Source organism: Lathamus discolor, chromosome 4 (assembly GCF_037157495.1).
Source record: "Lathamus discolor isolate bLatDis1 chromosome 4, bLatDis1.hap1, whole genome shotgun sequence".
NCBI classification, from domain to species: domain Eukaryota; kingdom Metazoa; phylum Chordata; class Aves; order Psittaciformes; family Psittacidae; genus Lathamus; species Lathamus discolor.
The window spans coordinates 105,645,751-105,667,926 of NC_088887.1; the positions used below are offsets into that span (position 1 = coordinate 105,645,751).

The 22,176-nt window shown below is 40.5% G+C and overlaps 1 protein-coding gene and 1 long non-coding RNA gene across 5 annotated transcripts in view; one reads left to right on the top strand and one right to left on the bottom strand.

Annotated features, from left to right (window-relative positions):
• Positions 1-1,612: 1,612 nt before the first annotated feature.
• USPL1 (ubiquitin specific peptidase like 1) lies at positions 1,613-19,874 on the bottom strand. Of its 3 annotated transcripts, none has more exons than XM_065678430.1 (9): positions 19,608-19,874; positions 15,345-15,493; positions 14,626-14,754; positions 12,912-13,569; positions 8,841-8,927; positions 8,308-8,437; positions 7,058-7,183; positions 6,246-6,406; positions 1,613-5,079 (listed from the first exon to the last, which is right to left on the bottom strand). In XM_065678430.1, the coding sequence occupies exons 2-9, from the start codon at positions 15,423-15,425 to the stop codon at positions 3,197-3,199; spliced, it is 3,255 nt and encodes a 1,084-aa protein (XP_065534502.1). In that variant the 5' UTR covers positions 15,426-15,493; positions 19,608-19,874; the 3' UTR covers positions 1,613-3,196. The 3 variants fall into 3 exon arrangements, with proteins under 3 accessions (XP_065534502.1, XP_065534501.1, XP_065534504.1); XM_065678429.1 differs by having other exon boundaries at positions 15,327-15,493; XM_065678432.1 differs by lacking the exon at positions 19,608-19,874 and having other exon boundaries at positions 15,398-15,489.
• Positions 19,875-20,077: 203 nt separating this feature from the next.
• LOC136013897 (uncharacterized) overlaps positions 20,078-22,176 on the top strand; it is a 34,437-nt gene continuing 32,338 nt past the window's right edge. For both annotated transcript variants that reach the window (XR_010612439.1, XR_010612440.1), the window contains exon 1: positions 20,078-20,675. This is a non-coding gene — a long non-coding RNA (uncharacterized LOC136013897). The remainder of the gene's footprint in view (positions 20,676-22,176) is intronic.

Sequence of the window (22,176 nt, forward strand, 5' to 3'; positions counted from 1 at the left end):
TCCACTCCGTTCCCAGCATTTGCTTTCTTAATGAGCCCCATGGTTTCACCGCACTTTCCTTCACTGTGCAGCTCCAGCATCTCCCTGTAAACATCTGCACTGTTTGTGCACAGTAGTGCAAACTTCATCAGCCTTGGAACCCTGTTAACCTCTTGCTCTGTCTGCATGCTCAGATCTCTACTCTGGCAGTAAGCTCTTCCATTCAGTCTGCATCCTCGTGGACTTTAAAGCATAGCACACACATAGAGCTGGATTATCTGCTCGGAATCTAATGTGCTTTGCTCTGAGCACAAAGATGCTACCTGGAGAACAGCAGCTGTTTAGTTTTGCAAAAGGAACACAGATAGGATGCAGCAGCTGTCATTGATACATTGTCAGGAAGGGAACTGTTATTTAAAGCAAGAATCAATGCTGGAAGAATAAACAGCAACAGCCAGCCATGTTATGAAAAACATAAAGATGAAAATCAGTTTTGTAATCAGCACCACAACAAATTTCTAGAGCAGTGCTCTACTGGCTATACAGCTAAAAACCCATCCAGGCAGCTCCTTTGCAGATGGGCTGGTTCACTGCAGGCAAGATGTGAGAGACAGACCTTTTCATCCCCTGTACTCTTGTTTTAATATATCATCAAGCAGTAAGATCTGGATCAAAGTGCCAGAGCTGATTCTGAACTAAAATCTGTAAATCTGTGAGTAGCACAGTTGTGCCCTTCCCAAATCAGAAGACACAGACTAACAATATTATGTGATGCAAGAGATATTTACACATGTAAAATATCATCAAGCACTCAAAGCTACTGGGCTATTTACCCTGTAATGCCGATAAAATCATCAAAATACAGTGACTAACTTCTGCTCACTAATCATATTTGCTATATGCCCACCTAGTTTACTTCTAATTAACAGAAAACTAATACAGTGCCTTGTGTTCTTTTTGTGGCACATAAAAAGCAGCATTTTAAGGCTAGTCTCAAAACAAGTCCAACCACTGAACGCTAAACAGTTTCTTTGGTCACGGGGTTTTCATTCAATCTCAGCTGAACTCTCAATTGCACGGATTCAGAGGTAGTAAAACATTTATGGAAACTGGCAAAGCCGCACAGCTTCATCTTCAGTGAACTATTTCAGGAAAATAAAAGGCAGCAAAGAATTTGCAGCACTAACAGATTTAGTTTCATACTTACTTTAATCTCAGGTGCTATTTATTTGCTCTTGGATCTTCTATATGTGTGTGTACCCACACTGTATCCATGCAGCTGCTGAAGGAGGACCCGTAACACCATCAGGAGGTCTCTTCCTTGCTGTGCCCTATGCATTCACCTTGGCACTTCACTCACCCCTTGGTCTGTGTCATGTTCGGAGCCAGGAGCGAGGGAGTTCCCACTCCACAGCTGCAGGCAGTTGCCACTCAGTCACTCACAGACAGTACCTGTACTTGAAGGCAGCTCCCCACTGCTTGGGGAAACCTACAAGCAGTCGTGGTTGCAGACACACCACTTTTTAGTGGTTTGCATATATAGAAACCACTGTCTGCAAAACTCCACAGAAAATCCTATCATCCCCCTCAAGTCTTGCAGAGGCACCTGGTTTATTCACAGATAAACTCTAAGTTTGGTCAGCATTTCAGGATTTTTAATAAGGGAATTCATAACAGGCCAATATCTCACCAGCGGTACACCGGCACTTTGCATTCAGAATCCACTGATTTGTTTTCTACTGTAACATTACCGATTACACTGAAAACAAAGAAGGAGCTCAAGTTCTTTACAAAGATTTACATTTCAAGAATTAAACCATTCCTTGTCTGAAGTGCCAGTTCCATAAACATGTACATAACCGCAATAGAAATAGCTTGGCAAGATGAGTTCATTCAGTGCCACTGACAGTTATTCAAACACTTCTTGAACCTGGTTCAAGCAATCCAAGACCATTTAAATCTGTAGCCATGCCTTGTAATACCAAGTATGTTCAACCGCACCTATTGGAAGACCAAGACTGAGGACTTATTTTTTTAACTTCAGATCTACATCAATGAAAAAAATGCAGACTACTTGTAAAATTGGCTGAAATAAGGACTTGCTGGGAAAAATCTTGGCATTTTTGAGTGCAGGAAAAATGTACAGCTAATCAAATTCAGCATATAATGCCCTGAGGGGTCTGTGAATATAAAAGGCTCCCAGCTAGCAAAATGGAAGCTATACAAATCCAGAAATACCAAGATGTGAATCCCCTTGCTTACTCTCTGCTGCCCTGACACAATATTCATTATTTGATTCCTACTGGCCTTGCCTCTCCTTGGCACTCTCACATATAGATGGGGTGCGCTGCTCTAAAATCTCCTCGTGACAACTGTAATGGGTATTAACTTACAGTTGACTTTAATTCTTAGAAACCTTTCTTCTATTAATGAACTTGTAGCTATGAATAATGAAAAGTTACATCTGAAATTCATTCTCAGTGCTGCAAACATTGGCCTGAATCTTATTAATTTTACTTCAAAAATAACCTGGCTCAGAGAAATATTCTGCCAAATTATATTTTCAGTTACCCAGGATTAAAATTCAGTACATGCTGTAAACTTAAATAGGAAAATTTCTACCATGCATCTGCCCTTCCTTGGATCCAAGGGGTGGACACATCAGAGTGAACTTACACAGCAGTAATTCTGAGAACAGAATTCCTAGCAGAATACCAGCCTCCAGTTTACTGTTGCAAATAATCTTTGTACCAAAGGATGCAAACATCTCTGGTTACAGAAGGTACTTTTGTTTTCTTGGGATTTTTCTTAAATGTCAGACAAAATAACTTCAGGAATTGGGTGATCACTACTACCTGAACAGTATTTCTTGCACCATTACATCATTAAGACTACTGAAGTTTATTATTTCTTAAACTCAGTAGAATATGGATAAGTTTTCCATATTAAAAGCAGCAAAAATGAAGACTCATAGGTGTTTTTAAGCTAAAAGTCGTAATTATATCTGACAGGTAAAATAACTGCTTCTCAGAATAATAAAATGCATTAAAACCTTATTGTCTGTTACAATAAAATAATAAAAGAAACCAACCTCAAATAGAAATTGTTCAAGTACAGCCAGAGTGCAATTAAACTAGTTAGAAAATATAATTTAATAGTGCTTTGTTTCAAAATATACATAATATTGAAAAATACTCAAACCCAAGAAACCGAATATTTACCAAGTTTCAAACAAAGTTTCATCAAAATGAGGTAAGTCTATGTCACCTGCCATTGAGCTTGGTGCTGAAATGGAGAACAGGTCTTCAAGGATGTCCTCCCTTGTAGGACTTCCAAAAGCAAGTTTTTTCACACTGGATTTGCTTACTGTATGAAGTTCTGAATCACTGTCCTTTACAGGACTGTAATAATTATGGTCCTCACTTGTCACTGCTGCATGTGGCACACTGGTCTTCTCATCAGACGCTGTTGCTGGAACACGGCTATCCACCATTTCCATATACATACATTCATCCTCACTTTTTGCAGCCTCTAAAGAAGCAACTGTTGAAGCAGGGGATAGTAACTCCGCCAGTATTTCGTCATTGCTAGTGCACCCTGATACAGAGTTTGTGCTGAATTCGGATTCATTATCTGCGGCATCAATCTGACACTGCAGCTCCCTTAAAAAGCTCTGCAATAATTCACTGTCATTGTGAGATTCAGTCTGTTGTACAGTGCTTACATCTCCATTCACAGGTTTTCCATGTTTCACCTGTTCCACTGCCAGCCTATCTAATGAAGCCAACTTCTTCTTTTTAGCATTAAGTTTTTTTAACAGTTTTAGCCGAAGTTTTTTTGTTTGGTCAGTATCTGACGCCTCTGCCTTCCCAGAATTATGGCTATGTGAATGGAACTGAGTCACTTTACCTGAGGTACCTAAAGTATTTCCTGACTTAGTCCAAGATGGACCTTCAGTAGTGGTATGACTTGCTGTTGGAAGACGAGTGCTTTGAGAAAATCCTTTGAAAGTTGATAAAGGACGAATGTTATTGCTCTGAGGAACCACTGACTTCAGGGCCTCAGTGGTTTTGTTTGTACCTCTGCTTTGAAATCCACCAAAGTTACTTGCTCCCTTAACTGGCAACCGCACCTCACTTATTTTTTGCATTGAGGGAGTTCTGCAACTTCTCTCATTCTTGAGAGCTGAGGCACTCGAAGGCATAAAAGAAGTATTCTTGTTTAATAATTTCTTTACCCAGCTTCCTACAAATCCTCTTTTTTGGTCTTTGTGTGAAGGCTGAAAGGAATTATTGGCAGCAGCAGAACCGGCAACCTGAGAATTCATTACAGGAATGCTCGCATCTTTTAAGTCGGGTGATTTTTGTATATTCTCCACTGGCGACAACTTCTTGTTTAGCTGTAGTTCTGAATTTAATCCTCCATGCAAATTAGTTCTGCCATCTGTTCTTTGAGCAAGTGAGTCAGACAGGTCAGGGTGGTGGGTTTTGGGCACAGGAGGAGTAGTATTTGTTGGGTTCAACTTTTCTAGAGATAAGCAGGTGCTGGAATCTTCATATAACATGCATTTATTGCTCATAGCTAGCATAGTTTCGGCAAACCCTCCTGTACGTGGAGTGTTAGGTGAAAGATCTAATTCCTGCTTTTGGGGTGTGCTCACTTCAACAACAGTGTTATTTCCCACCACTCGTCCATTCGGCAGCGATTTACCTTCTGGGTTAACTTGAATTTCTTCAAGTATCAGTGTTGCAAGACCATCATGTTCCTCATGGTTTAGAAAATCTGGCACAATACTTTCATCCTCAGCTACCTGCGGCTGTTTCTCATCTGGATTTCTTGCAGAATCCTCTTTGAGATGTTCTGCAGGTGTTTTGTCTACAGTGTTATCAAAACCACAGTGCAACACTGTGGAATTTGACTGTACATTATTAGAAGGAAAATCTTCAATATTTCTATTCTTGAACTGTGAATTTGGTTCTTCTGGCACATGTGATGCTTTCCTTTCCCAGATAGCAATATGAATCTCTGAAGGAGGAACTTCAAAACTTATATGCCTCTTGCAATACGGCCCCTTTAAATCATCACATTCAAGCCAACTTCCTGCAAAATAAATAGCAACCAGTGTAGAAACTCAAAGACTTAAAATTGAAGTCACTATCCTCAGACACTTGCCAAATATTTGTATTACCCCATTCCCCTGGCAAGCAGAAAATAAAGGTTTTCTCCATTCTTTATTACATCAGAGAAAAATGGGAGATTTCCACTGGAAAAAGATCGAACACAAGCTCACAACCAGAATTTGCAGCAATATTATTGCAGGTCAGAGCAGGTCAACACAAAAAAAGTAAGCTAAGGGGTTGTTTTTATCTAAGCTAATGATGCTGACATCTTGTCTGAAAACACCTGCACAGGTCTGAGAGAAGAGCCAGCTCTCAACATTTCTATGCAGGCTTTTACATTGGCTGGGTGGGAGGCACAGGGTTTTAAGATAAATTGTTCATTTAATAATCTACGTCATCTTCTGCAAATCGTTCACAGATCATGAGCAAATATTTTACAGCTTTAAGAATTTAAAAATAGATATATAGGATGTATAGGATGCTCCTAACTAGGCACTTCCCAGCTGCTTCCTCTCCCTACTTCTTAAACTCTGGCATTGCGATTTAGACAATTTTCATGTTATCACACTTGATAAGACTGCACTCCATTCTCTTTATGGAAGCATGAGAATTAAAGTACCAACTTTTCTTCTTCTCTGATTATGGCATTCCTGTCAATAGTACAACCATCACACCACTAGTCACATTTCTAACATAGATTTGTACCTCCCACCCCTCAGATGCAATAAAGTTCAGAAATTAAAGGAAACTTCATTAATGCTGATAGTTCAATATGTTCCTCTGCTTTCAGCCAAGAATGGATTAATAACTGACTTCAAACTAACCAATACTGCATGTCCCACAGCTGTGCTCACACTGTATTTCTTAACGTTTACAAAGTTATCAAGGAAAACAACTTTACCCAAATAACTTTTGCCAGTGAGTACAGTGTAAGACAAGACACTTTTTCAGTTAAAGCAAACTGAAACCTTCCCCCTGAGTAACAAAGTTCCCACAATTATTCACAAAATGTTAATATGAAGTTTGGAATCCAGACAAAACAAATCCTCATTCTTATATACAGACTGTTGAGAGTACTGCAGTAACCCCTAAAACAGTATTTGATGTAGACTCATGAAGTATTACAATAGAATTTACAGTTCTTACCATCAGAATTCAAAGACCAGGTTATGAAGTGTTGCTTATCTGTTTGATACTGAACAACAGATGTTATTTTGTAGGTGTTTTCTTCAAACTGAAATGAATAGTTCTCCAGGTTGTTATGTGGCAAGCCTTCTACGAAATGTAACATTAATATTGAGGGTACCCTAATAAAGAAACGATAAAGAATCAGTTTATATCAAGAAAAGAGTGGCAAAAGTTTCTCATGAAAAAGTATCTCAAAGGGTCCTGCCCCTTCTATTCTACTCCCACACAGGACTCTTCAGATTGCACAGTAGTCAAAGGATAAGAATACCCCAACCGTATATTCCATTTTGTTACGGACTGGGGGGAAAAAACAATACCACGTAAAGGATTTGGGGAGTGGGGAAAACATGAAAAAAATAGGACACAAATGTGCCATAACCACATGAGGAAAGGACATAGTTCTGCAGTCCAACTTGTAAATGGATGATCAAACAACATTTTTATCCACCAATGGCAGGGGGAGTGAAATGGCTGACACTTGATATCAGCTGTCTATATTTACTACTTGGTAGTAAGTATTTATGACTTGGCTCAAACACATGCGCTGGTCAGCATGTTAAAAATTGCTCTCTGTTTCATGTTTATTAAATGCGATTTGCCATTTCAGAATTTAGGAATTATCTATAATCTTAAAAAGTGAGTATTTATCAGAATTTAATGTTTAGAACCTCTGCAAACCCAAGATAATAGTTTTGGTTTAAAAGTGACATGTTCAGTAAATTCTCAGCATTTTATGTATTTTATTTTCAAGTTCATGTATTCAAACTTACTTTTCCAAAATCATCTGTCGTCTTTGAGATCTGTCACTACAGTTATTACATGGTCCAACATGAATAGCATTAAGTGGGTGCCAACCAGGGATTATATTTGTGAATGTCGTTAGTGTTTTCCTTAATCTTGATACAGACACAGAGTAATAAAAGAAAAAGAAAAAAAGTGTAAGATGAGTTGCTGATCAGAACACAATACACACATTAGGAGAAAAAAGTTATAAAAATATTAAGGCAAAGCCAAATTCTCTTCATATTCATGCCACTTGTTTTCAGGAGCTCTGTGGCCTTCAGTTTCGCAATATTTGCTCTTTCCCCCTAAGCATGTTATGTCTGTTTCCAGCAGAAGACAGACCTTGTACCAGGTTCTGCGCAATTTACTGGCTAACGCAGAATCTCAAGGAGAGAGGAAGAGGCAACAAATTACCTCACAATCCATCTTATACAAGGTCTTGTTTTCAAAAAACAGTACACTGGCAGCAGAGATTACACAGAGGTTACATTGTATCAAAATACAATGTACGGGATATTAAAGTGAAATAACATAGCATATTCATTCATTAGCTACAGAAAGGACTTCCTTTATATTCAACCTAACCTAGTTTTTCAACTTTAACAAAACCAACCAGAGTATGTAACAAAGGCCTTTGAACACATCCTATTAACCAGGACCATACGTTAGCTGGCAGCGTAACAAACAGCATTAATCTCATCTCACTTGTGGATCTAGAATTCTATTGTATAAACCTAAGATAGTGGAGAGAAACAGATAGTTTTCAAGTCGTGAGCTGTCTTCTGAAGGTGCCTCTCTTCCCACTGACTTTAAAGGAGCTTAAGTTACTAGCTTGTAACTCCAGCTACATAGAAGTAAATAAATTCTCAAGAAATTAATTCCCTGTAATACTATTTTAGAATAGATTCTCTGATTCTTTGTAATCCAAATGAGTATTACAGACATTCCTCAATAGCAAAAGCGTACTAGGCTTATATTTGTTAGAACCACAACAATTCTCAGCAAAATCTCAGAGTATGGCCAGGGAATCACACGATTACCTATTATTTCTTTTTTAAGTGACAACATGGTTTTCCTAGACACTAACCTAAAAAAACAGATCTTAAAGCACTTAAAACGTCACCAACAAGCTTAAGCTGTTGGTGAGATCTGGAGATATGAAGAAAATCAACTATTATATGCAGATTTTAAAACAGACAGAACAGTTCAATAGAAGCCACTTAAATAAAAATCTCACCGGTTCTGGTATTTGTAGCCACAACATACACATTCAAACTTCCATGAAAATGAATGCAAGAATAGCTTCTCAGCTTGTTGATCCAGCTGTAAAAGCAGAGGCAGTGCAAACACTGGACTCTCCTTCTTACCTGCAAAGATGGGACACAGTCACTGACTATTTGAAATCAGCTTCCAGTACTTCAAAAAGCAAGAAAATAAGCTTATTACTATTATTTTCATTCCAGTTATCCCTTCAAGGCTGTATTTCTAATCCTCACAGCAGGAGACTGATCCATGTTATTAGGTCGTTATCAATGACAATTTCTTGAGTAAAGCATAGTTACAAAGACAAGATTATGTTCTCTCGAAAGTCAAAAACAGTCAAAACAGCTGATCACACTGTAAAGTATGTGTATGTCACCAGTAAGAATTAGGTACGTGAAAACTGCCTTACATGCTTATGTACATACATATTTTTATGTACTGATATACAAGGCATTATACGGAGAGTTTCCGGAAAGTAAATAAAGAGATGCTGCACTAATTACTTACCAACTTCACATTTAAGCCGAGTCTGAAGCTGTGAAAACATTCTGTTTCTGATTTCATTGAGATGAGATTCTGCTTTTGGAAGAACATCTAAGGAAAAAAATACATAATGTCTTCATGTATTCATGTGTAACACTCCCACCCTTTCACACACATATGTACCCCTAACATGCACGCATTCTCTGCCAATTAATGCCTTTCATATTGACCCATACTTGCTTAAAACTGTTGGTAGAACAGCCAGTGTTTGGTATTAACTGATTTGAAAATTATAGAAGAATTTACACAAGTTATTCACACTTCACTGCAGTCTGCTAACCCGAATTTATTTGTCCTGGCTTAAATCATGGTTTAGCATGTACCAACAGTTAGATAGTAGCAACATTTAAGGATACAGTGGAAGGTGTACCTGCCCATGGAAGGGGGTTGGAACTATTTGATCTTAAGGCCCTTTCCAACCCAAACCATTCTATGATTAGATGACAGTGTAACCACACATTACAAACCCTGGAGATTCAGAGATTAAAAGATGATTTTAAAACCTAAACATTAAGATCAAAAGTGCAAAAATTTGCTTACATGCTTTTGAATGTTACACACTTCATAATAAAACACGTTGTTTCTACATAAACATTCTTTAAGCACAAGCAGGAATGAAACTTCTACTACACAATCATGATCACAACTTGTACAAATTGACAGACTTAGAGCAGCTGCTAAGACTATTTACTCCTTATAAAATCTATGCATATAAAAAAGGTAAAAAAGTTACTTGCTGCTCTATTGCTTTTAATTCTTTTTAAAAACAGCTTCTGTAAAGAGGCTTAAAAATTGCACAGAGGAGCAGAATAAATACAGCACCTATTCTCCACAACAATTTTCATTCAATCTCCTATCCACCGTTGCCCAAACTACTTTGTTTTCCAGCAGTTCCTGGAAATGCGAAGATTTCTGGAAGCAGAATATATGAACTACTTCAGAATATTTCTGGACCACCACCCCCTCACCCTGTAACAGAGTATGTCTTCTATGCCACAAGGTACATGAACCGTTTTTTGATACACCTATTATTTTTCCCAGGAAAGATATGACCTTCTTAAAGTTATCTAATGCTCTTCTGAGACTGTATTTTATATATTTAAACACATTCTTCCTGAAATGTCTACTGAAAGAAAAAGAAAATAATGAATCATAGAACCAACCAGGTTGGAAAAGACCTTTCAGATCATCAAGTCCAACCATTACCCCAGCACTGCCAAGACCACCACTAAACCATGTCACTAAGGGCCTCATCTACACATTTTTTGAACACTTCCAGGGATGGTGACTCCACCGCTTCCTTGGGCAGCCTGTTCCAATGCCTGATCACCCTCTCAGTGAAGAAATTTTCCCTAATACCCAGTCTAAACCTTCCTTGGCACAGCGTGAGACCATTTCCTCTTGTTCTAGCACTTCTTACTTGGGAGAAGTAACACCACGTACCTTTATCAAGGGCTAGCAATTCATGAGTCGCTCCTGACTCAGAAAGACCACCTTATTATTTAAAACAGCTAAAGCCAGAAAGGGAGGTGCCATTCTATACAGTTCACCAGGAGGAAACGGGATAACTGCCACCTCTCACATCAAATGAGGGCCACAGGCAGAAAAGATGCACACAGGAAATAAATAATGATTATGAGATGGGGAGAAAAGACAAAGATTAGAAAGTGGTGAAAAGCAGCAGGCAGCAGTGATGAGGCTAAAAGAGACAGGAGCTCAGGAGAAGGTAAATGGCATCCCCAGGAGTGGCCAAGAGGAAGGAGGAAGGTGGCTGTATCACTACTCCAGGATGGATGTGACCCTTAAAATTTCACACTCTATTGGGACATGCAGTTTCCCCTCTAAAGGCTTAGAAACCAGAATTGAAAGTAAAGCACTACACACATTTATGATACTAGAACATCCACGATTGCTGCGGATGTGACTCATATTTTGAACATGTAATGATGGCAATATTGTGACACTAACAGCTCCAATTTACTATAACGGAATCCTCATGCAACACGTGGTGGGAGAACACAGCTGCAAACACTTTCATGGGGGGTGTTACACATTTCTTTATGATTTAGGCTGGTTTAATGGCTCAGTCCTCTTTCAGATTAAGATAATAGAAAGAAATTCCATTTACCTGATGGCTGTGTACCCAGGCATTATTATTGGAATTCACAAAACTTTGTATTATAAGTAATTTTTATCACTGATTTAACATTTTCAAACCAGAACCTGAAGTAAGAACCAAATCCGTATTAAGTACATTTGGCCCAATTTGATAAAGGTACCATTAATTTTTATATAAGCAGCCAGTAAACATTTAAATGGCTTCTTCAAAATTTGATCAAAATTGCAGAAGAGATCCACTGCTGGGTGTAGAACTGCTTGTCCAATCAGATATTAGAAATCAAGCAGGATGATCTTTAGCTGCAAAGTTTGGTTCCAATACCATTCCCAGCTTCTACAAAAGCTACAGAATTTAGGATCATTTGGAGACTCAGGGGAAAGACCTTACAGTGTGAAGCTGTGGATGAATTTAAACTGAAATTATTTATATCCTGCTTTATTTTATGCCTTTAGTGCTACTCCATAAAGCAAATTCTAACATAAATGTAAACGTGTCAGCATTGCACAAGCAGTGTCAATGCATCTGTCCTTACATAGATGCAGTTGCTGAAGGATCCCTACCCATGTAACTCTTCCCATGCTAATCTGTGAACCTTGAACCCAACGTAACAGATCGTTTGTATCCAGAACTTCTCCATGAGCAACAGCCAGAACAAAATATCTCTAATATGCAGCTGTCACGGAGCACAATGGATGGCCAAGAGAAGGTAAAAAACCCAGCTGAGAACAGCCCCTGAATATATAGGCTGTATAAAGTGAAGCCCGTCCTTGCCTGTTGGTTTGTCAGCTGTAATCCTCACTGAATCCTTTTGCTAGTTTGGACACAGGGATGCCACCAATAATACCTTCTGACTAATTCCTTCTGTTAGCTCCACTTTACAGCTCCTATTTATTATATTATTGCCTATCCTTTTTTATATGTTTTTAAAACAGAAACACAAAGATAGGATTTTATCAAAGCAAAAAACAAGTCATGGGTCACCTGCCCCAGGCTACATTGCAAACAGAACTGAATGAAAGGCTTTGGTTCCATCTCTGGCTAACTAGAGATCAGTATTAATTTTCTAATAGATAATCTCTTAGAATTTCAGACTTAAGACACCAGTGGGTCAGTTCAAGAGGACTAAGACAAACAGATCTTAGTTTAAGAGTCTTAAACTGAATACACAGTAGTGGAGCTGATCAAAGGCCATACTAGTTGATTAGAGTGACACATCCTCCTCTGACTCAGCTGTGCTGCCCAGAAAGCTGCCCCTAGCTGCCCATCACCACCCCTGAGCTTGGAGGTTTGTTCTCAAACCTATTAAGCTGCACATGTAACACTCACAAACCCTTTCAAGAAGGTATGAATCAGGTTAATGTGTTTGACTAATTTTGACTAAAACAGGTTACAAGTGCTATCATCCACGGCACAGCTTGCAGACATTAGGGGAAGCATTCCTTCAGTGAGTGAAGCTGGAGCCAGAAGACAGGATATCTTCCCAGCTTTACTATTTTTGGTGTGACAAGGCAACTGCCCATTTATACAAGGATATAAACCACAACAGAAATTATTCTGTAGATTAATATTAGAACAACATCCTAATATGTTAACCATCAGATAGGAAGGAAACAAAGTCAGGCTCAATTACATTAAAAAAAAAATCACAAATTCTGTATGGAGGATACGACAATAAAAAATTCAAGTCATACTTAGTGTTTAACTCCTTCAAAGTGTGCATGTCTGCCCAAGAAAGAGGTTACTGGGATTCTGCTAGATAAAACACACCACTCTGCAAATTCATGATAACGAGTTGCGAATCATTCTTTTGTGACCTTGAAGTAGAATGAAGGCACATTTAAAGGAACTGTACTAAATTCCACACATTTGTAGCAGATGAGTCCGAATATAAAGAAAGAACAGCTGAATTTACTCACCTTTTACTTTATTCCTTCTACAGGTATTCAGAAGCACAGTTGCTTGATTATATTTAGTTAAGAGTTCCTGGACTAAACATTTTCCATCATTAGAGTCTTCTGCTAGAGGAAATTTTAATGTTTCTAAGTGTACTAGTGCTGACAAAATACAATCTAACCAACAAAGGTTATGCACATTTCTCCACTGAAGACATAAATCTGTGTTATTAGTGGAACCTTTATCACCTTTGAGCAAAATTTCAGATGTTGTTGAGGAAAGTTCAGAATTTGGCAAGAGTTGAGCTCCAGGACTAGAAGTATTAGGTGGACTTTCTTTAGAGTTGTTGATGTTTGTGGTTGTTTCAAAATCCACCTTCTGCGTGCAGACCTCCACATTGATACTAGGTTTTTGCTGGTCATTTTGTAACACGTCACGTAGGCTTGACTTTGGAAGACATAAACCATTCTGAGAGCTTTTGACAACAGGGTCTGGATTAATACTGTGCACACCATTTGCCACATTATTAGTTCTTGCTTTTTTTGGATGTGATTCAACAGGAGAAAAGTCACTGATGCCACACAATTTCCTTTTCTTATCAGTAGATGGAACTTGATGATTTTCTGAATCAGCAGAAGTAATTAAGCTGTTTAACGGTTTATAACCAAGAGGGTAGATACACTAAAGGAAAGAAAGAAAGTTACAGTAAAATCTACAAAGCAATTTCAGGTGAACAAGAGCTACAAAGCACAAAACATACTCTTACAATAGGACTTCTGTAAAGTGGTATTTTTGTTAAATCATTAGACATGTTGGCTGCCACCAACCACCTCATTTTTTTTCATGAGTACTAGCATGGTTTCAAGGAGAATCTGCTCCATGATCCTGCAAGGCACAGAGGCAAGACTGACTGGTCTGCAGTTAGCCAGGTATTCAATTTTTTCTTTCTTGAAAATGGGGGTTATATTTCCCTTTTTCCAGTCGTCAGGAACTTCACCTGACTGCCATGATTTTTCAAATATGATAGCCGGTGGCTTAGCAACTTCATTCACCAGCTCCTTCAGGACCCACGGATGGATTTCATCAGGTCCCATGGACTTACACACGTTCAGGTTCCTAAAATAATCTCGAAACTGATCCTCTCCTGCCGTGGGTCAAAAGTCTTCATTCTCACAGTCCCAGCATTTGCCTTTCAAGACTTCGGCAGTGTGGTCAGAGCACTTGCTAGTGAAGACTGAGGCAAAGGCAGCACTGAGAACCTCAGCCTTCTCTAAAACCAGGGTAGCCTGTTCTCTTGCTCCCTTCTGCAAACACCCCACATTATCTCTACTCTGTCCTTTGTTTGCGACATACCTATAGAAGCCTTTACTGTTATCTCTAACACCCCTGGCCAGACTCAATTCCAACCAGGCCTTGCTTTCCTGACCTGATCCCTAGCTTCCCAGACAATGTCCCTGTATTCCCCAATATTATTTAGAAGCAGGGAGGGGTGGCAAAAACAACTCAGAGACCCATATCTAGCCTAGTCTGTACTAGTTTAAAGGCATCAGTCCATATGGAATTGCTATACCCTCCCCACATACAGTGGGGAAAAAACACTTGAAAAGTGAGAGGCAACAAAGGCTTCTTCTTTCAACAGTCTGCTTACCATCACCAAAATACTGAACTTAAAGAGGTGTAAACCCGAAGGTAAAGGCCTATACGCAAACCAAAACCCCCTGTTAATTAGTGTAATACCTGAGGATTTCCACAAAGAAAAATGGACTCTTGAAAATTAATGCGGTAAGTCCGTAAAACTTGGATCTGGCCCTTCTCTTTGCAGACTGGACAATACTCATGTGCAGCTGCTTCCACAGGATTACAATTCTGAAAAATAATAAAAGAAAAAGCAGTATAAATGTATGTATTTCATATGTTATCACAAGATAAGACATACAAACATATCAAGATAGAAGACCAACTTGCAACTTCTAAATGTAATACCTAATACAATATTAAAAAGTAATTATTGTATAATAATAATTGTATATTTAGATTTTAAAAATATAAGATACATATTCATACAGTAGTGTTTAAAATGAATTCATCTTTTGATTTAAATATTCAAATATTTAATAAGGCATCTTTAACAACACAATCATACAATATTTCATTCTATTTGAATTAAACCACAAGACTCTTATTGCCAGGGAACACAAGCTCAGACCTTTGAAAGACAAATAAATTTCAATAGGAATGCAAACAGCAGTAAAAATAGTGCCAGTAAAAAAAGCATAGGCACAGATTTACTTAAAATAATCTTTCGCCATTGTTATAGATTTCCGTGGAAAATAATTTGAGATTTTTGGTTTTTTTTGCAAAATTAAGACCAATTAAAAATCTCTCAAAGCAGAGAAAAATATGAACTTTGCACACATGTAAAACAAGTTTCAACTGACTTTTCCCAAATACCCCACCATGTGGAGTGTCGATTTCCCTATACCAGTCCCTTCTCCAATCACTTGCAAACCATTTGTAGTCTTCTGGGTATCCATCATCCTGAGCCACTGGCTAATTTATGTCACTTGTAACAATGTCATGACCACTAAGGCTTTTTCAAAGACTCCTGAAAAATAAGAAGTGAATAAAACAATTAAAAAAAAAATTAGATTAAATTTGGAGGAAAAAAAAAAAGATACCAACAATAATGCAGCCTGTATATCCTGAGGAAATTAATTCAGAAGGGTATTTTCTTAACTGAAAATACTTATTTTCTAGTGCAGATTATGAACTTAAAACTTTCCATTAAGTCATGTAATAAACTTAACAGCTTTAGCCGCTGAATTTGCAAGCTTATCTATTCTTTGCACTCTAGAAGGTCTCACAGTTTCCAAGCACACTATGCTTTGCAGAAATGTAGATGTTGTGCCTGAGCATCTCCGCTTAGTGCATCTAACCCTCAGAGAGAACAAAAAACATGGGTACAACAAGATCCCATACAGTTAGAGATTGCTGCTGAGGAGCATTTAAAAGAAAAAAAAAAAAAAAGCTACTGTTGTACCTTTCAAACCAGTGGATTTACTGAATAATCGACTATTAAAAGTTTATCCTGCAAATGTAACAATTCTTAACTACAGAAGGGCATCCTGCTGTTACTGTCACTTTTGGAAACCTCTCCTGATGCTATTTTAACACTGTTAAAGACTTCCTAGCAAACTAGAGCTCTTCCAGTTATCACTGCTACTGCATATTTTACAAGTGACACTGAATATTCTATTTCAAATGATTTCTCACATTCAGGGCCTAATTTTGCTCTTCTCGCATATCACACATACACAGAAACTTATTTTCTGAAGGATTTCTACAAGGATGCTGGAGTGGGACCCTTCATCACGGACTGTAGTGATAGGACAAGGGGTAACGGGTTAAAACTTAAACAGAAGTTGACGTTAGATGTAAGGAAGAAGTTCTTTATTGTGAGGGTGGTGAGGCACTGGAACGGGTTGCCCAAGGAAGCTGTGAATGCTCCATCCCTGACAGTGTTCAAAGCCAGGATGGATGGAGTCTTGGGTGACATGGTTTAGTGTGAGCTGTCCCTGTCCATGGCAGGGAGTTGGAACTAGATGATCTTAAGGTCCTTTCCAACCCTAAGTATTCTGTGATTCTATTTGTGAAGAACAACTTCAGCATGAACCAGGTGCACACCAGAAGGCAGCTCCTTAAGTCTATTCACTGGCACTGAGGCTAACTACACCTTGAATCAGCCAGAAAAACACTGAAGTTTAGAACTATAGGGACCATTCTGCTCCTGTTGACTTCATATGGAACAACTTAGAATAAATACGTATCTCCTTAAGATGTTAAGGAGGAAGTTAAGGCAAGTTAAATTGTGAAGTCATCAATATAATACCTTTCCTTCAGGCATGACTGTTTCCTTTTCATTATTTCCACTGAATAGCATCCTATCCCACACCATGATGTCCTTTCAATCCTTTCTTACACTACTGCACTAACTCATATTATAGTTCATTTCAGAAAAAAACCAAATTTCCCAAGGCATTCTTGGAGACCTGCGTAAATACTAGTTTAACCCAAAACCATTTATAATCCTGGACAAGGACAGACCCTACAAAACTGTACAGAATACTTAAAAAAAAAACAAACAACTAGAGCATAAATAAAACCAATTCAATAGAAAATGTAACAACTTATTTCAAGTCAGTTCCAAATAGCAACTTGAGTGGGTCAAAATCAGATGATGGGGTGTCCTACTGATGCTTTCATTGTCTTCGGCAGCACTTCTCAGAATTATCAGGCTGCAGCATGTGAAGACAGCATACCCTGACTTTTAAAACTAACAGTGGTAACTGACAGTAAGTACATAAAAATATGAACCCACGTGCTTTAGGGAGCATGTTTAGTTTTCAAAGTAGATTTGGAAGGTGTACAAGAAACATCATTGTCCCAGGCTCAATCAAGCTAAAAATTCATGAATTAGCTGAAACTATACACGCTTGTTGGACTATAAGGGAAAGGCAAGCTCTCCAATTTTTCACACAGTGGCAATATCACTATCACACTGTGACTCTACTCTATTATCATATATTTACTCTAGCCAGGAACTTGATTTTTGTCATGCAAGTTGTGCAGAGATCAACCATGCTAAAACACGTAACAACTTTACTCTCCATGTTATAGCTAGCAAGAGAATGTCTCTAACTATTGTTCAGGGGGCTTTTAGTCAGTTCCTTGGCCTGCAGCAGTCTCAGCTCTCCAGAGTAAACAAAATATACAGATCACATGACTGGAACTCCAGGCAATTTCTTACCACATAAATATAACTCACACTCAAGAAGATTAGCAACACTAACAACCTTCAGGTTATTCCTTTTTAAGCTTGCCTTGGGTTTATAAAACATTTATTTCTCTGCAAGTCCCTGTTTTGCCTGTCATCACTCTCAAAAGGAAAGCAAGGGTTTTATGTTTTCTGTTATTTCTGCTCTTATTTTTAAAGCTGTTCTGAGATGTACAACACCTTCCTCAACTGTAATCACCCAGCCAGTACTGGAGTAAAGACTTTTACTGCACTTAAGAATATAATAAACTTAAAAATAAATTATTAATAGTCCTTTTATATCAAAGACATAAACTCAACAAGCAAATAAAACAGGTCTGCCAGTACTAGATACATAGAGTGGTACCAATTGGCTTGCCTGTACTTTTCAATATTTGTAACATTGCAGCAAGTTACTGGTGATCTTTGCACAATGTACAAAAATTGTCAACAACTGCCAATAAACCCAGCCAATCAGAAGACTGCTGTATCAAGGGCTGAAACAAACCATTGTAGCTCCGAGTAAATTCCACATTACAGATGGGAAAGTATAGAATGCATTTTCAAGCTTACCGGGTCATGTTTTAAACCAGTAATGCTACTTTCCTTCTTTATCCTGAATACTCGAAAAATGTAACTCAAACTATGCTTCGGACCTTGTGTAATTATTAAGGTTATGCTCATGCTTCATTGATTAGAGTTGACCTAATGACTCCCTGCTGCAGAACAGGGAGGCCTCCTCTATCCTCATCTCCCTCTCCCCACCTTCTCTAATGGCACACGTTTGTCAGACTTTCCACAGCTGACTAAACTGAAAAACCAGCAAAAAAAAAAAAAATAAAAAAAAAGAGTAAAGCACAAGTTTGTCTGCTCTTCTAGTAAGTTAAATTAGCCTGTGAAAAGGTCCGATGAGGTACAGAGCTGACAGGGCAGAAGACTGAAACCAATGAAAAGGTGGAGGTTTGGAGATACAGGTTTGATAGATGTACTGTTAGATGGCTATGGTAGTGGCTAGATGGCTGCACTCAAAGGCTTATAGTCAATGGCTCTATGTCCCAAGCAGAAGCCAGTAAGAACCACTGCCCCTCAGGGGTCCGTAGTGGGACCAATACTGTGTAATATCTTTGTCAATGACACAGACTGTGGGATTTAGTAGGCCCTCAACAACTTGCTGATGATACCAAGCTGTGGTGCAGTTGATACCCTGGAGGGAGGGGACGCCATCCAGGAAGACCTTGACAGGCCTGAGAGGTGGGCCAGTGCAAACCTCATGAGGTTCAACAAGGCCACATGACACGGGATAGGGACTACACACGTTTTGTTGACAAATCATTCAGTCCTTCCAAAAAAATGCAGTTGGCACAAGGAAAATACAACCTAAACTAGTGAAGTTTATTATAGATGTGGCCAAGAGATGCAAGATCGCAGAAAGGGACACGGCACAGGACAAGGGAAGAGGGGTCTAGGGTGCCCGCTGCCAGGGCTGTGCTGGCCCCTGTGCCGGCAGCTGCCCTTTCTGCAACACCTAAAGGTGCTCGGCTGCTGCAGGTACAGCTGTGGTTAAACAGCCTCCTCGGTTCTTAATCCACATCCAGAGCGATCCATATGTTATGGAAAGACCGCAGAAGAAAGAAGTGTTCGTGCAGTCAACTGTCAGCAGGTAACACCACTGACCAACGGGCACAAGCACACACACACGTGCGGCAGCACCTCACCAAGAGCATCCCTTTACCAGCGAGCGCTTTCAGCCGCACCGCGCCCCCTCACTGCACAGCTACTGACATGAAATACTCAGTCGGCATTCAGGCGCTCGTAAGGCGCCCTCCCCTCCGCCCAGCCCGACCACGCACCAGCAGCGGCCCAAAGGGCTCCGCACACCGCCCGCGCCCCGCGGCCCCGCTCTCACCTCCTGGCTGCCGCCCCGGCCCGTCTGGGCTCGGCTGGGCTCCCCGCGCCGCGCTGGAGGCCGCAGCCCCACGATCCCCCTCAGAGGCCTTCCCGCGCCGCACGTGAGCTCGGCGGGCACGGCCCTCGCCGCGCGGCCGTTACGCGGCGGCCGTTACTCCGCAGCCGTTACTCCGGGGCGGCCGCCGCTGGCAAGCGCGGCCCGCATGGCAGCCCGGCGGGCTGCTGCGCAGCTTCCGGCGCCTCCCCGCCGCCATGCCGGCCCGGCCCGCCCAGCTCCCGGCAGGCAGCGGAGGCGGAGCCGCTGAGCGGCGGTTGGGCGGGAGCGGGGCCAGGCGGCGGCGGCCCGAGCGGGCTTGAGGTATTCTGTCCTGCCCTTCCCCCTCGCGGCGAAGTGGGCGGGGAGGGTGCGGGCCTCGGCCGGCCGCCGGGGGGGCAGGCCCTGCGAGGGGTCGGCGCCGCCACGCTCTCTTCCGCCGGCTGCCCGAGCAAGGAAGGGCGCTATAGCGGCTCCCTGCGCCCGCCGAGGGGCGAAGCTGGGCAGCTGCGCCCGTTGCAGCGCAGTGGCAGGAGGCGACAGCCCTGCCCGCCGTGAGCCTGCGGCCCCGAAACATACGGCGCGGCCGCCTCACAGCCGCATGTCTGCTGGCCATGCCTTCGCGCCCACTCGGGCGGGGAGTTGATGGTTAATGTGCAGTTCATTGAACACCTGCTTAAAACCACTCCCAGCGTGTGGTTTAACCCTGCCCGAGGTTCAGTACCTCGCGTCTTGCCTTTCTCTCCTATCACTGAGAAGCTGGTTCCGTCAGTCCTGCTTCTGCCGGAGTGCTGTGCTGATGCGCACGCTCCCTGTTGAACATCTAACAGCCTAGAGCATTCTTTGCAGTCGGCTTTGGATGCTTCAGTCTCAAGAAGCTGAGGTGATGTGGAGCTCTCGGTCTCAGCGAGTATTTCTGCATTAACAGACTCAGGCTGAAAGAGCTCAGTTTTTGACGCTAGTATTTGAATCTACATTGGCCCCTTTTCCTCGAGCGTGAGCTGCAAGGAGCTAAACGGCAGCGGCATTTAGGTCAGTGCTCTCCTTCAGCTACGTCAAGAAGGCTGTCAGTCAGTGTGGTCTGAGACAGCCAGGTCCCCGGGGCTGGAGGAGGGAATGAGTCAGGAAATTGTTCTAGTGATAGCACCGAAAAGAAGCCTTCTCTGTTACTGCCTGCCTCTGCTTTGCTGGCACCTTACTCTTTTACATTGTATGACTTATATTTGTGAAATAATCTGTTCGTGTGATGGCTTCATTGTAATATCTATAACCTCGCATTTTACTGTAGCTATTCTTTTAATTTGTACGGCAGTGTTTTGAAGTTTGAATTAATGTTCGAAGATATTTTTCGCTATTGGAGGAAATTATTTGTCTGGCTGGAGAAATATTGTAATGAAACTTGGCAATAATTTTATGTGAAGTACTTTTTTGAGCCTGGGCTTGGGTTTTGATTCATTAGGGCTTTCATGGTGGAGAATGTATTTTTTTTCAGTGTACATGCATCAAGAGTGTAAAGCACTTTGGGGTATGTTGAGTAAGGGCAGGAACTGGCTGTCTCTACAGCCACTGAGACTGGTGTTTCTGCATGTGCGTCAAATGCAGTGTATTTCATATCTTTGCAGTTGCTCTGTTTAACTGTTGAAACTGGTCAAATAACATAGTCCACTGAAGAATGTTGTTAGGTAGTTTCATTAGGCAGTTGTATGTATGCAGTGATTTTACTCGTGGTATTTTAAAACTCTGAGTAAAGTGGGTTTAGCCCGAGTAATACTTATTTATGGTTAAAATACAGTGTTTGCTTGTGTGCAATTTTTAGCTTGTTTTCCTTGTAGTTTAGGTTTTCACTTTTTCCATGGGGTGACTAGGGTCCCTTGTTTTGGATCGGCCTTCCACCAAGCATAAGCTTTTGTTTCAAATGTATACTTTGTAACTGATTATATGGCTAAAGGTGTTTGCTTATGTTTGTGTGCCCTCGAATGATTAAGTAGACGTTTTTCCTGCTTGTTAGTATGGACTAATGTTGAAAAAGTTCCAGTATAGAGTCCAGTTTTCTGATCACTTAGAATTCATGACTTGATGCTGTTAAGATTTTTAAAGCTAACATTATATCTCCCCTCCCCTTCTTTTCCTCCCCTGCTTTTTTTGGTAAGTTAACATATTTTGGGGACAGATTTTTTAATACGGCCTATAGCAATAGGCCATGGGTAATGGTTTTAAACTAAAACAGGGTAGGTTCAGACTAGATGTAAGAAGAAATGTTTTACGATGGGAGTGGTGAAACGCTGGCACGGGTTGCCCAGACAAGTTGAAGATGCTTCATCCCTGGAAACATTCAACCTGGTCAAGTTTGAAAACATCCCTGCTCATTGCAGGGGGATTGGACTAAATGACCTGTAAAGGTGCCTTCCTACCCAAACTATTCTATGATTTCAAGTATTTTCTATATACTATTAAGTACCCCAGTATAATTTACTGGTATCCCTCCTTTTTTCCTTCCTGACATTCAAGTTGAATAAAGGAAAGCTTGGGCCAC